The sequence below is a fragment of the Strongylocentrotus purpuratus genome, unplaced genomic scaffold (assembly GCF_000002235.5).
Source record: "Strongylocentrotus purpuratus isolate Spur 01 unplaced genomic scaffold, Spur_5.0 spur5_contig_859, whole genome shotgun sequence".
Classification (NCBI taxonomy): Eukaryota; Metazoa; Echinodermata; class Echinoidea; order Camarodonta; family Strongylocentrotidae; genus Strongylocentrotus; species Strongylocentrotus purpuratus.
In genome coordinates, this window is record NW_022145567.1 from 538,411 (window position 1) to 552,500 (window position 14,090).

The window sequence follows — 14,090 nt, forward strand, 5'->3', positions numbered from 1 at the left end:
TCCAACAGATACAGTGGTTCCATATACCGAATCGTCAAGAGGTTCCAATAGTCCGACAATAACTTAAACTGTAAGATTAAATTCAATCAAAGGGACAAATAGAAAAATTTCTCATTCTCCTCTATATTGTATAACAGTCAACCTATGAATTTCCTTATGGGATGGGCTGATTAAGGACTACACCCCCCCCCCCCCCCCCCCCCTCTCTCTCTCTCTCTCTCTCTACCTGATATTGCACTTCCATGCTGGTTCAAAATACTTTTTACAGAAATGGAATTTATATTACTCCAGAGCTGCCAAGTCTTCCTGATTGTGCAGGAGACTTCCTCAAAATTGGCTGATTTTGGAGTGAAAAACTATAGATTTTCAACAATCTCCCTGATTCATTCATTGATTTCCTCCATTGGATTGTGTGTTGTACTTAAAGATCTCCCTGATTTCATGGTAAAATCTCCCTGAAAGATAAATTTTCAGGTTGGCAGCACTGTCACTCCCTCTGATTTGAGCTTCAAGAAATAAAAAAAATATATTTCTGTCACTGAAACTACTGATTCCTTATTTTACGTTATTGTTGGTCTATCGGACCTTCTAACTATCCCCGGTAACCATCATCGGACCTTTTCATACAATCGGACTATTGAACCTTCTATCTATCAGACCTTCTGACTATTGGACCTGCTTGGAAATTTGGTCTATAGAACTTTTGGACTATCGGACCCTCCTTTGATTTTGTCTATAGAACCTTCTGCCTATTGGACCCTCTCGTACATTCAGTCTATTTTTTGGTCTATAAATCACCTCAATTTTTGTTGGTGTTTTTAATGGGAAACTAAAGCATTAATCCCTTTTCAAGTACTTTGATATTTTATATTATTATACACTTTTGTTTCAAGATGTATTAGAGTCTGAATACAGCAGCCCTGAATCAGATGCTCATCCAAAGCAGAAGAAGAGAACGAAGACAAAGAAATCAAAAGGTGAGACAAATAATTGAGAAATTAGCGAGTCAGTTCGGGCAATAGAGCAATTTGGCCACAAAACCAAGTCAATTCAGCCACACAATATATTCTGATAGTCATTTAGACACTTTGTGTGATATACACGGTGCTGCTTTATGCACAAGGTTTTCATTGAGAATTAGCCAGTATTAGGGCCTGTGAAAGGGAGAACTTCAGAATTTTATTATTGGAATGATATGAAGATTTCAGACAATACTTCCATGGAGTCATAAATTTTCCAAATTTAAAGAGGTATGTAACCATTTAAAAACTCAACTGGCACCTCCTAGAGCCGCCGGTTACAGACCAATTGAAATTTTGAAACGGGCCAAACAAAAGAACAACTAATACTCAAAACTAATGTGAAGCAGCTTGTATATGTGCAGACTCTTGAATTTCTAAGAGGAGTAATGCTCATTTTTTTAATAAAGAAAATAATTTTTTCAAGCTGTCCACATCATTGATGAACAAACAAATCATGAATGCAAAGTAAACACTTAAGTAAACTATATAAATACCTGGGGAGCGTTTCATGAAGAGTTTTGTCGATGATTTGTCAGTGATTTTCACCGACAAATGTTATAAGCTACTGAAAATCCTTGCATCTGATTGGCTGAGAGCAAATTAGTCAGTGAAAATCACCGTCAAGACTCTTCATGAAACGCTTCCCTGTTGATTACCCTATAACCTTCTTTCGATTGAGACTGAAATATTGAATCAACAAAATTTATCATTCATAAGAAAAGCTTTGCATCGAGTGCTTATCCTTATCTTAAAGGAAAACTTTTAAGAAAAACATTAGAAAAAAAAAATCTCATTCAATGGTATGCATGGAACCAGTATTGAACCTGCTTGACACAAAATTGTAAAATTGGTGCGTTGATACTAAAGTCCAACATCACATTGTATCTTCTGATACAGATGCACAAGGCACTTTCGTAGTTGATACCTAATTTCAAACACACAGGACTTCAGACGTTAAAATATGTTGTGTAGCACAAACCCAATTAAAGTAAATCATAAGACAGATTTGGTAAGTTCATACGTTAGCCATTGAGAGCATAGGGATCAGAGCTCCAAACTGCACCAATCTCAGTCAAAGAATGTTGGGGCATAATCAACAGTGGAAGGCACATAGCTTGAAAATTATTTCTTTTATTAAACTAGGAACATATCTCCTCATAAAAATTTTCAATTCCTTTTTTTAAATAAACAAAACAGTGTAAACTTTTACAAGGTGCTTTACATTGATTTGGGAATATCAATTTTTTTGCTATACGGAGTCTCAACTTTATTTTGTCTCGGCCTGGAGGAGAGAATTTTTTGGGGGTATACAGATTTTGCAGGGGGGATGCACTGTTTGAATACATCTTTCTGTGATATGAGCACACATTTCAGCACACTAGGAAAACCGTGCAGAACAAGAATACCACCAAATTTCTCCCTATGGCTGACAAATTATGTGGGTGATATTGAAAATTTCTAATCTTTGTCTCTATATGGTGGTACCCGTATATCTCTCAAACTATTTTATTTTGTTATTTAGTTTACATTTATTCATTAATTTACTTATTTACATTTAACCTTTACTGTACCAGGCTATTTTGAGCACCTCACTGACTGGGGTGGGGGCGGGGGTTGGGATGGCTTAGGAGCAATGTGTATACATTGCTCACACTATACATCAGAAACTGCAAAAAAATGCATTATTCTATTTTCTTATGTATTTCATTGCTTCTGTCAGTTTTCTAATTATTTCTATTGTTTTATTTTTAATGTATTCTTTTGTTCTGGAATACTTCAAGTTACTTTGAAAATTATATCAAATCAGTCAATATCTCCCAATCATGAAGAAATACATCTAAACATGAATTCATATTTCTGCTTGTACTTGAATACATGCAATTATAGTGCTTTGGGATGGCATACGCATACTAATTGTTATGTAACATCTGACAGGTATATCTGAATTTGACAAAAATGGTATCAAAATGTGCATAAGACTTGAGGAAATAAAGTTATGAAATGGCAAGTTGAAATTTCATTCGGCTGCAACGCACAGTAAGGGTTAATGCAACATGTTACCAATAATGTATCTCTTCTTATAGAACATGATATTTTTACACTTTTGCCCTAATTTTTCCAATGTTAATCATTTGAGGCTGGAATCCACTCATGCATAATGAAAAGTAGTGTAAACACAATAGGCCCTCACTGATATTATTTTTGTTACCACTTGGGTTAGTGATTGTGAATCTTGCCACTTGGCTGGTAGGTCAGAGGTTCAAATCCCAGGTGAGGATATGCTTTTCTTTTCTTTCATTATGACAAATCTATCTTTCTTGCCATTTCAAGCAGATGTTTCTTTTACAATATGTTATTGCATTTAATTTTGCAGGGAATCGTCGCCCATGGTCAAAGGAAGAGACTCGTGCTGTATGGAAATACTTCCATCAAGATATAAAAAAGGGAAACACACCTGGCAAGATCCTGTGCATGCGTTGCATTCAGCAAAACGAAGTTTTGAAAGAAAGATCTTGGAGAGATGTTAAGTATAAAGTGAGAAACAGTGTGGTTTCTATGAGGAATTCGCGAAAGTGAGTAAATCAAGAGTTTTTACTCCGCCAAAAGTGCTACATTTGCAGAAAACATCTGTAAATAATTAGGAAGTTTAATTGCTACCAGACTGAAAAGTTTCTTGTATGGATGGAAACTTAGTAAAAGGAGAAATGATGAGGTTTTGACCTTCAGTAATTAAACATGGTCAGCTATTCTTGTAGACATTCATGAGGTCTGTTGTTTAAACATGGAAGTAAAGATTTTCTTAGACATCCAGTCTATGGTGAAAAGGTGATAAAACTCAGCAGCTGACATTCATCCCACCTAATAGTTGGTTCTTCAGAGCTGTGGCACTCCTCCCAAGTCATCTGCTAACATGGCAACTGGTCTTGCCAGTACTTCCAAATATTGTTTGGACACATTGTGTACAGCATGCATAAATTGCATAATTCAATCTTGATGGCAGTGCATTTGGGTACAAATGCTTACATGCAGTAACTGTTTGTGTATGCTAACATTAAATGCTTGCTTATAATGTTCTTGTACATGTTACAATGAATCCTGGACATTTCATACCCATTTATCATCATCCTGAGTTAGTTCATACCCATTTTTTTTTAATAGGAATTGGTCTAAATCCATTATCTGAATGGATTTAGACAGCTTTAATGTATTTGATGGCCAATTTCAGTACATCAATTTTTAATTTTGTTTTGAACTTCAAAATATACATTTTAGTGCAAAAAATGATGACAAAATCCCAATATGTCATTTGTGAATGATATAATCATGATCATGATTGTATCTAATTCTCATCCACTCCATTTCAAAGAGATTTACTTTTGTGGCCCACTTTACATGCAAACATAACAAAAGGTATGAATTTCAGGTAAAAATATTGAACGTGTGTCAGTACTGATGGGTATGAAGTGTCTCGCATATGAAATGTCCAGTTTCCGTTAAAATTTGGTCCAAACAATTTCTCATTTTGCCTGGCCCAATAGTTGGTATATTCTATATTTTAAGTGTTTTTCACATTTTTGTTTGATTTCTTGAACTACATAAAACTTTGGGGAAGTCTGAAGTGAATTAAGAAGTTCTTTACTGTAGTTAAGAGTGGTTTGCTTTGTTAACTGTTTTCGCAGATATAAAAGATAGGTAATATGGTGACAAACACTTTTTCCTTTGATGTTCAAATTTTACTTTAAACAAGAGAAAATGGTATTTCCAATGACAAATATGTTAATCATATACACACCTTTGCAGTCATTGTTGTGTTTTGTACATTTTAGTATTTTTTTTTCCTTCTTTCTTTTAACAAGACATAAAAATTCTCCTTTAGGATACAGATGCCAAATTTCCCATTATTTCCCATTTGTTTAACAAGTATTATAGAATCACTCAGCATGGGAAGACCGTAGTCTCAATTTTGCCACTTTTGCTCCAAATAGATGAATGTAGATACAGTAAGTAACTGTAAGTTTCGATATTAAATTCTGGTATGGTAGTACCTATATAACTGTTCAGGTTCAATGTGGGATTTGCAATTTCAAAGGTTACCCAGAACTATTGGGAAAATAGATACAGTAAGATATTGTTTCTTTTGAGAGTTGTAATAAAATGTTGTTAGTTACAATTTATTTTACGAGTACTTGGTCATGAACTTGGGATTGTGATTAAGGATGACAGTTTATCGATGTAGAAGTGATCGTGCGTATGGGATGAAAGGACGAAAGGGAGTGTTAGCAGGTATTTAATGCAGATCCATGATGAGGAAAAGTGGAATCAGTAAAGATATTCATATATCGGGGTGGGGTTGATGTAACAGCTTGGTTTGGGTGGGCAAATTTCAAGGAATGAGAGGTTATATCAGGAAAAAAAAAAAAATTGTTTTGGAGGTCGGTGATGACGTGTGGAGCTAAAGGTGTTTTTAGTGAAAAGGGAACAAAGAGCAGAGGAATGAGAGAGAGAGAGAGAGTAGTCATGGTAAGAGCATTTTTTATGTGAAGGTGATGGATAAGAAGAGAACGGAGGACTTCATGCAAATACACTGAGTTTAGAAGAAGTTGTTGACCATTTTAGCAGTGACAATGGAGGATGATGGGTGTTGGTTCGAGGGGGTGGGGGGGGGGGGGGGTGACATGGAGCAAGCCAGGGGAGGAGGAGAGTAGGGTTTAGTACTGGTAGAGGTACAGAAATGGATGAGGTGGGTATAGATGTGCAACGGTTGAGATGTGATTGAAAATGACCACCCCCGTACAATGGGGGGAAATCGGATTTAAACTGCCGGAACTCTCATTTTTAAATCATTGACACAAAATACTCTTTGCTTACCTCGAATGAATTATCGAATGTCTCACATGTATGATCTAAACCTCCTTTTTGAGGTGTAACCCGGTCTATACGGGACGATATAGATGCAAATGGAGAAATATATACATGTCCTTTTTTAGGTGTAAAGGAGACATTATCATTGTAAGAGTGAAATATGTAAATTTCTTAAACCTCCTTTTGAGGTGTAAAACCAGTCTATACGGGACGATATAGATACAAATGGAGAAATATATACATGTCCTTTTTTATGTGTAAAGGAGACATTATCACTGTAAGAGTGAAATATGTAAATTTCCTCTTAAAGGCCATCTGAGGGTTAAAAAACACTAAGGAAAATTTTTTTCAGAGGTAAAAAACTTATGTCCTTTATTAACAGTCTTCAGAAAATTTTTTTGTATTAGGCATGTTTAGTGTCTCAAACACTTACAACTTTGGACTAAATGGTGTTTCAAGTATACGCCCAGCATGTGTTGGGTTCGTTTTTATAGATTTTCCCCCTTTGTGTGCTTTTTTCCTATTTCCCCTTTTAGTGAGAATTAGTGGTATATATATATATATATATATATATATATATATACATTTATTTATTTATATATATTTATGTATAACAAAAACATAACATAAATAGTAAGTACACGCTTAATTGTAAGAGAGATGGAAAATGGATGCATGGTCAGTTGTAAGCATAAGGACAAGGGGACATTAAAGAAAGGGGCAGGGGACGAAGTGACGGGTGAAAGAAGGCATGGGCAAGGGAAATGTGAGAACCAGGATATGTTGGATTAACTCCAGTTATGTATCAAGAAAAAAAAAACAATTGAACGTTATAATATGCTGGCTTAGCCTGCAATGTGAGTGACTTGCCACGAAGCGTCTAACGGATGAAAGGTTGTGGGGGCATGGCCCGCCTGCCCCCCCCCCCCCCCTCCCCCTTGTGCACGCTAGTGATCCATGCCATTGTTTTGTGGAGGTAGTTGCACACAAAACTTGCATTCATTCCAGTGCGTTGTTCGGGTAAATGCAGTTGGCCATGCTTCATTACGTTGCGATTACAGCAAAACAATTATGTTCCCTTGTACTCTGGTACCAAACATTCATTCTTTGGGATTGTAATTTTCAAGTTCCTCGCCCCCCCCCCCCTAACACTTGGTACGAAAAAACTGTTGGGGCCATGGATTATATGCTTGGAATGTTATAGACCGATATAGCCTACGGCGCCGCCGTCTATGAGTTCCTTTATAAGCTGCATGACGCCAGCTTACCTCCGTGGCATAACAGGGGGGGGGGGGGGCAGGGAGGGGGCAAACTGCCCCTCAAATATTTCAGCGGGAAAAATCGCCAAACCACTGGGAAAATAAAAGGGAAAAGAAAGGAAGAAAGACGAGGGAGAAAGGGAAAAATGAAGAAAAATAAAGAGACAATTTGTTATAATGACCCTTTTTTGGTTTTGATTGTTTTGTTCATTTGTTTTGTTTTGCATTTGATTGGCAGAAAATTTTGGTCCTCCATCACCTGGAAATTTTTGGCTCTGCCCCCCCCCCCCCCCCCCCCCCCTCCCCACAGCAGGCTCCTGTTATGCCACTGGCTTACCTTATAACAGATGGCTTATTTCGAAGGGTTGCGTTGGGTTGTGGTGTGGTGTGGTGCGCTGCGGTGCGTTCAACGCAACCTTTCGAGGAAAGCCCCCCCCCCCCCCCCCCACTTGTCTCGAAAGGTTGTGTTGAGTACGGAGTGGTGCGTTAACGCAACCCTTCGAGACAAGCGGGGGGGGGGAGGGGGGGCTTTTCTCGAAAGGTTGTGTTAATTAGTCTTCCACATCAGTCGTGTCAAAATGATAAAAAAAATCATAAAAATTATAATAAATATGATAGTTAAACAGAAAATAACACAATCAATCGTTTAAAAATGATAATAATAATATGATAATAATAATAATAATAATAATAATAATAATAATAACAATAATAATAATAATGATAAAAATTATAATAATAAAATAAGAACACAATCAATTGTGTAAAAATGATAGATAATAATAATAATAATTATGATAATAATAATAATAATAATAATAACATTAGAACACAATCAATTGTGTAAAAATGATAGATAATAATAATCATAATTATGATGATGATGATCATAATAATAACAACAACAATGATAATAATAATAATAATAATAATAAAATAAGTACAAAATAATAAGAACACAATCAAATAATAATTTAAAAAATCAAGAAAACTATAGGCAAAACCCTAATATCCTGACTTATAATCCTCTTTTTGAAATATTTAAGTAAACTATTTTCATTGTATTTGTTATGATATATGTTTTTTTTTATCATTATTTGATTTGTTTGTTATTTTCTTGTTATTATTATCATTATCATTAATAATTTTTTCATGATTGTGTTCTTATTTTCTTGTTAATATTACATCATCATCATCATAATCATCATCATCATTATTATTATTATCTAACACTTTACAGGATTGATTGCGTTCTTTTTATTTATTTATTTTTTATTTTTTAATTATTATTATAATTATCTCTCATTTTTACAAGATTGATTATGTTCTTATTATTTTCTTCTTAAAATATCATTTTCATTATTATTTTTTTGATTTTTTATCATTTTGACACAACTGATGTGGAAGACTAGTTAAAACAACCTTTCGAGAATGAATTTGGTTCAAATGAACATATTGGAAGCATATACGATCCTACAATATTCAGTGATCGTTGTCGCGGTCGAAATCGACTCTAAAGTTATGAAATTGTAAATAATAAACTCTTTATGTTGAATAGCTCCCTCTCAAGGTCAAGAGATTAATTAAGCTATAAAACAATGTTTATTGACTAAAATTGACTGATTAGCTATTCTCGTTCGGAAATTTTATACCCCAACTACATACTCTGAGATTTCCATGGTCGCAGCTACCATTGAACGGCCGTAGGAGCTATTTGAAATTTATCAAAATTTACCGGGAGCACCGGTAAATCTTTATATTCAATTTTTCTCGAAAGTAGAAGTGTTTTAGGGGCTAAAATTTCTGGTGTTTTTAATACATCCACAGGGGCATCCAAATATATCAAAATTGTAAAGAATTACTATCCACCCATTTTTCAAAATTTCCCAAAACTTTGTAATACCTTTAACGCACCACTCCGTACTCAACACAACCTTTCGAGACAAGCGGGGGGGGGGGGGGGGGGGGGGGGGGGGCTTTCCTCGAAAGGCTGTGTTGAACGCACCGCAGCGCACCACACCACACACCACAACCCAACGCAACCCTTCGAGATAAGCCATAACAGATACTGTCTTGTGGGGCAGGCCTACACTTCAGTTGCCTTGTGGGTTACCCGGGTACATACCCCACTAGTAGGGGACCACAAGGTATATCTGGAACGCACAGAAATACCCCACAATCAGGTGCCCCACAAAGGCCCTGATGTGAGAACGTGTGTGTGTGTGTGTGTGTGTGTGTGTTTAAGTGAGTGAGAGAGACAGACAGACCGAAACAGACAGACAAAAAATAAACTTAATGTGACTTTTGTTTTGCCCCCATTTCTTCACTTCAGTGGATATCTCATGAACTTCAATTTTCAGATTAATGTTTAACTAATTCAGAATTTTTAAATAATAGAACAAAATTTTTAAAAATACATGTGTTTTCTATGTGTCAGGAATTAATGACAAGTCGAATGCCTATTAGGTCTACCCCTCGCACAAGCATCGATGTATAAATAATAACAACAATAATAAAAACGTTGCTTATTAAGCGCTTACCACCGAAGTCTCTACGCGCTATAACATTCAAAATAGACTGATAAACAATTACATATTAAACAAAACAAAAAAAGTGCAAATAAACCTACAAATTACAATATAAAAACAAAGACATCAATGTAAACAGAGTAAGTTACTAATCAAAAGCAATTTTGAATAAATGTGTCTTAAGACAAGTTTTGGATTGGTTAACAGTTTGACAGTTTTTGACATTGAAAGGTAGTTTGTTCCAAAGTTCAGCAGAAGCTTTGCAAAAATAGCGAGGAATTGACACCGAAGTAGACACGAGGTTTAATTGTGAAGATGACCGTAGATTGCGTGAGGGTTTGTTTTCATGGATTAGTTCTTGCAGATAAATTGGTGCCAATTCATGAATGCATTTAAAAGTTAAACCAAGATTATGTACATAATTTGGGAAGAACTGGAGTGATGTGTTCACAAGAACGTGTGCGTGTTACAAGCCTGGCAGCAGAGTTTTGGATTCTCTGCACAACACTTACGGTCCAGCAAATAGATAAGAGATAGAGCTTAAAAAAGTAGAATTTCCCAGGATCCTGAACTCACTAACTCTTGAGTAAAAAAACTCTCGCAACATCAAAGAAGTTTCTTTCCAAATTTGCTTTGTTGTTCTCTGTTCGCACTCACGGCTAATCGTATCATTCTCAATTTCATAAATATACATAATTATCAACAATGCGCTTTGTATCTCTTGAATGGCGATTCGTCATGATAATGATAACGTTCAAATTTAGAAATACCATTAATAATAGACCTCAGTCAATTATTATAAATTTGTCCGTTATTTTATTTTAACAATATTTTTTTTTTATTTCAATAATATGCATCATTAAAAAAATATATTACAAAATCAGCCATCTTAATGGCGTGTAAATTTCAACAGAACAAAATTTGGAAAGGAAAAGTTAATCGTTGAACTACATCAACGGCAATGAATTATCCCACTCAACCCATGCAGCCCGCACGGTCTGCAATCGTGCGTGGATATCGATCAAGCCGTCGTCTGCGTAGTCTGAATGACGTTATATACGGCGGGTTTCCCTCCCTTTCCCGCCATTTCTGTCTTTGCCTGTCTCTCACAAGCCATCACAGCTTTCTTGAGATTCCTGGCTAATATTCATCTTCTTTCTTCTCCATCTGATATCAGAAACGCCATCTATTCCAGTGAATTTTAAGAATCTGAGTGTGAAGTATAGTGAATTAGAAGGAGCAGTGTGATCGAATTGTGTATTTTATCAGTATTGTAACATCTTCAGTAGACGAACATTATGGTGAGTAGAATGTTAATTACGTTCTGAGTGGCGGAATCGCCTTTATTCAGAAATTCTGAATATAACTTGAAGCTGGTACCCTTTTTCTAAGTATTTTTAAAAATGTCTTTGTGAATTCAAGTTAAAATTGCAAAAACGTCAATTTGTAACAGTTTCGTATCTCACCAAAAGAGAAGAGAAGCAATCGTATTTTTTTCTTTTTTCATATCCATAGTGTATTAATCTGATATGCTGCTTTGATATATAAATGTTATTTTGTAAGAACGGAATCTAAATTTGGGCAGTTACATTTCTCCCCAGATAACACTTCCCTTTTGTTCCAGCCATCGATAGGTATGATACATACACGTGTATGTACATGACTCTCATGGCGTGCAGTATGTGTAGAGCCCACGTGCACGATGTTCATTATTCATTTAGGTGTGGCTCTTCCTCGAGATGCAAATCTGTTCCGTCATCAAGCCCCCCCCCCCCCCCCCATCCTCAATCTCTCTTTGTCCCTTCTCTTTACATCACCCCTCTGCACTTCACTGGATGTCTTCACACGATCTCATGTCTTCTTTTTTGTTTCATTCTCTCTTCATCTCTCTCTCTCTCTCTCTCTCCCTCTCTCTTCTTTTCCATTTCCCTTTGTCTCAAATAGGTATGATTGAACCATGTTTAAATTTAAAAAAAAATTATCACATTAATCTCAATCATTATCCAGTAAACATTAACATAACAGTCCAGTCATTATAAACTGTGGCGTTGTTGTTTTAGATTGCAGTTCATTCTTAACTGAAGAATAAATGCGTTGGCTAACTGCGTCATGTATTCATTTTCCCAATACTTTCAATGTATCCAGCATGTATAAGCATACTTGTGTAAATTGTATTTTAATTTGATTATTTAGGTAAATTTGATTATTTCAAACGACCATCGTTCTGCCCTTGTCCCCAATGTAAACGAAAGTAAATTCCCCCATCCTATCTTTAATATAATATCAACCACCTGCGATAACTACCTTGCTAAACTTTTCAATTCAATTTAATTATTGTATTTTCATTATGATATTAACAATGTTAATGGCCTTGAAAATTTTAAATTTTCACATCATTTATCATCTGAAATTTCATTATGTATACCAATGTCATCTTTAAATGTAAATGATTATTACTTTTGATATCATTTTGACCCCGTCACAAACTCTTTAAAAATACATTAAGTCAACTGGATATTTCTTTGCATTTCTGATGGCAGTCTAGGTAACATAATTTCAATCTTCGGAAATCGTATTTCCTTTCGTGAAAAGATCCCATGCAATAAAATTAATTTCCTTCATATACATATAAAGAAAATAACTGATAGGCCTATGTAGATAAATAATAATAATTTTGACCGCCCTTTCATTACTACTTTTTGCATCAGGTGCATTCATTGACCTAGTCTGACATTATTCTTTCTAATTAAAGCAATACAAGACCATGCAAACGTCCATGTTTCTTCTTCCTTTTTTTATACACTATGTAAAATACATAAACTTGCCTTTGTAAACATCAATACATCCTTGATTTCTAACTGCAAATTAGTCAATAAAGCCAATATAAAATATTCATAAACCTAAGAACTCCAGTGTCTATTACTCTACTCAGAGATATGTGTCTGGCCAATGCTATTGAATGCATTATCCCATCTGTGTGTGATTCGAGTTCTGCAGGACAGAGGGGGATATATACCTGAGTGTAATTACATCGTCTGCACGTGATATGTAAATGGATCCTGACATTTTCCTTTAGAGGCGCCATGGGGGATTTGTCTGCTTAAGCAGCACCCACGTGATTTTATTATTGGATGTGTGATTCTTAGGGTAGGTTTGGCATATTCTTCCTCTTTTCCTTTCATCTTCTTAATATTCATTGTCGTCATCATCACCGTCGTCCTCGTTATAAAACTAATAATACATGAAATTTATATAGCGCCATTATCCATTTTTAATTAAATGCTCAAGGCGCTTTAAAATATTAGGGAACACATTATACCATGACAAAGAATTGTGTACATTTACATAAAAAGAAAATGCGAAAATGAAAGAATGAATGTCTGTCTTCAAAACGCAAATTATCGTGATCATCGTCAGCATCATCAAAGTCATCATTATTACACTCCTTCTCTTCTTCCTCCATATTTTCTCTTTCTTGTTTTATTCTTATTCTACATTTGTTCGTCTTCTTTTTTCCCCATCTTTCCAATCTTCTTCGCTGTCATTTATCTCGTTTTCTTTTCTTCCCTTCTTCCGTCTGTATATGTGTCGGCTTCTTTCTCCCTTTCTCCTTCAATCTGTTCTTGTAATATTCAAGATTTTTCCAAGGGGGCTGTTCGTTATACATTCCTTATTTGGATTATAATAATATAATATTTTTCAGGGGTGCAGATGTACACGCGCCCTTTTCATTTTTGTCTAGTATTTTCCATTCACGAATGAGTTTGGAGACATATTAGATTTATTTGGATAAATATATTGTAGTAATTTGACATGAAATGAGATTTATTGTGGACATACCAAACACCGGTTTCTAGTTACAATTCATTGGTAGAGAAGTCAGCGCATGCGCAGTTAAGTTATTGAAAACATGAACCATTATGATAGGGTCCATGTTTAAATCAAAATACAAGAATTTAGACGGAATGAGGCATAAATGAGGTTTATATGGGGTATATGAAATAAAAGGGATTGTTATTGCAAAACTGAGCAGACTCTTTCAAAACATGGGGATCATTGTAGATATTATGATACCTAGATACATGTACAGGGGAGTGGTTTCACAAAGACTAAGATCGACTTTAAGTTGGAATTAGCTATGGCAGGCCGTTCATACCACTGTTTGCTCTCAACATTTTGATCTTTAAATAATATATTTTCCTTCAGTAAAGAACTATCAGAAAATGTCAATTCTGTAGATATGTGACCATGGCTTGTACGTCCCTTGACAGACAAATGCCAGTAAATGACGAGAGCAAGCAGTGGCATGAACAGCCTGCCATAGTTAAGTCCAACTTAAAGTCGATTTTAGTCCTTGTGAAACACGTACCAGGAATATCTTTATAGAGGATAGCAAAACACTATCAAACGATGATGAT

At 35.4% G+C, this 14,090-nt stretch overlaps 2 protein-coding genes across 6 annotated transcripts in view; both read left to right on the plus strand.

The window, feature by feature from the left end:
• Window positions 1–5,197, plus strand: part of LOC100890715 — a 38,799-nt gene extending 33,602 nt beyond the window's left edge. For 4 of the 5 annotated variants that reach the window (XM_030998238.1, XM_030998231.1, XM_030998215.1 and 1 more), the window contains 2 exons: window positions 894–977; window positions 3,397–5,197. In XM_030998238.1, coding sequence (XP_030854098.1) covers window positions 894–977; window positions 3,397–3,599 — 287 coding nt within the window. In that variant the 3' untranslated portion in view covers window positions 3,600–5,197. Of the gene's footprint in view, window positions 1–893; window positions 978–3,396 lie in introns of those variants that run through there. The other variant, XR_004066449.1, reaches the window with a different exon arrangement.
• Window positions 5,198–10,739: 5,542 nt separating this feature from the next.
• The window catches only part of LOC590071 (tubulin alpha-2 chain), a 10,103-nt gene continuing 6,752 nt past the window's right edge, over window positions 10,740–14,090 (plus strand). Inside the window, exon 1 of the mRNA XM_789689.4 lies at window positions 10,740–10,973. Coding sequence (XP_794782.3) covers window positions 10,971–10,973 — 3 coding nt within the window. The 5' untranslated portion in view covers window positions 10,740–10,970. The remainder of the gene's footprint in view (window positions 10,974–14,090) is intronic.